The 293-nt window shown below is 40.6% G+C and overlaps 1 protein-coding gene across 1 annotated transcript in view; it reads left to right on the forward strand.

Annotated features, from left to right (window-relative positions):
- The window catches only part of LOC119581796, a gene marked incomplete at its 3' end in the record, with an annotated part of 18,175 nt that overhangs the window by 9,068 nt on the left and 8,814 nt on the right, over positions 1-293 (forward strand). The window contains 1 exon segment of the mRNA XM_037929927.1: positions 28-277. Coding sequence (XP_037785855.1) covers positions 28-277 — 250 coding nt within the window.

Genomic DNA, 293 nt, shown 5'->3' on the forward strand with positions numbered 1-293 from the left:
CAATGATGATATTTTATTATATTTCAGGAAGCGGTGTGTTCACAGAATTCTGCAAATGATTTTACCAGTGGCCCATGGCAGCAGATGTTAGATGACTTAGAATTAGACCAGAATAATCCCAAATGCCCTCTTGAAGTCTTCAACATTAAATGGGTTCTTCGAAGAGCAAGTTTGAGGGGTCAGGCTGCAGTGAGAAAAGTGCCCTTTTTAGCGGTTATGCTACGGAATCTAGATGTGACTCATGTTGATGCCCAAGCTTTGCTGAGAGACAAAACAGGTAACTTCTTCATATT

The sequence above is a fragment of the Penaeus monodon genome, chromosome 15 (genome assembly GCF_015228065.2).
Source record: "Penaeus monodon isolate SGIC_2016 chromosome 15, NSTDA_Pmon_1, whole genome shotgun sequence".
NCBI lineage: Eukaryota > Metazoa > Arthropoda > Malacostraca > Decapoda > Penaeidae > Penaeus > Penaeus monodon.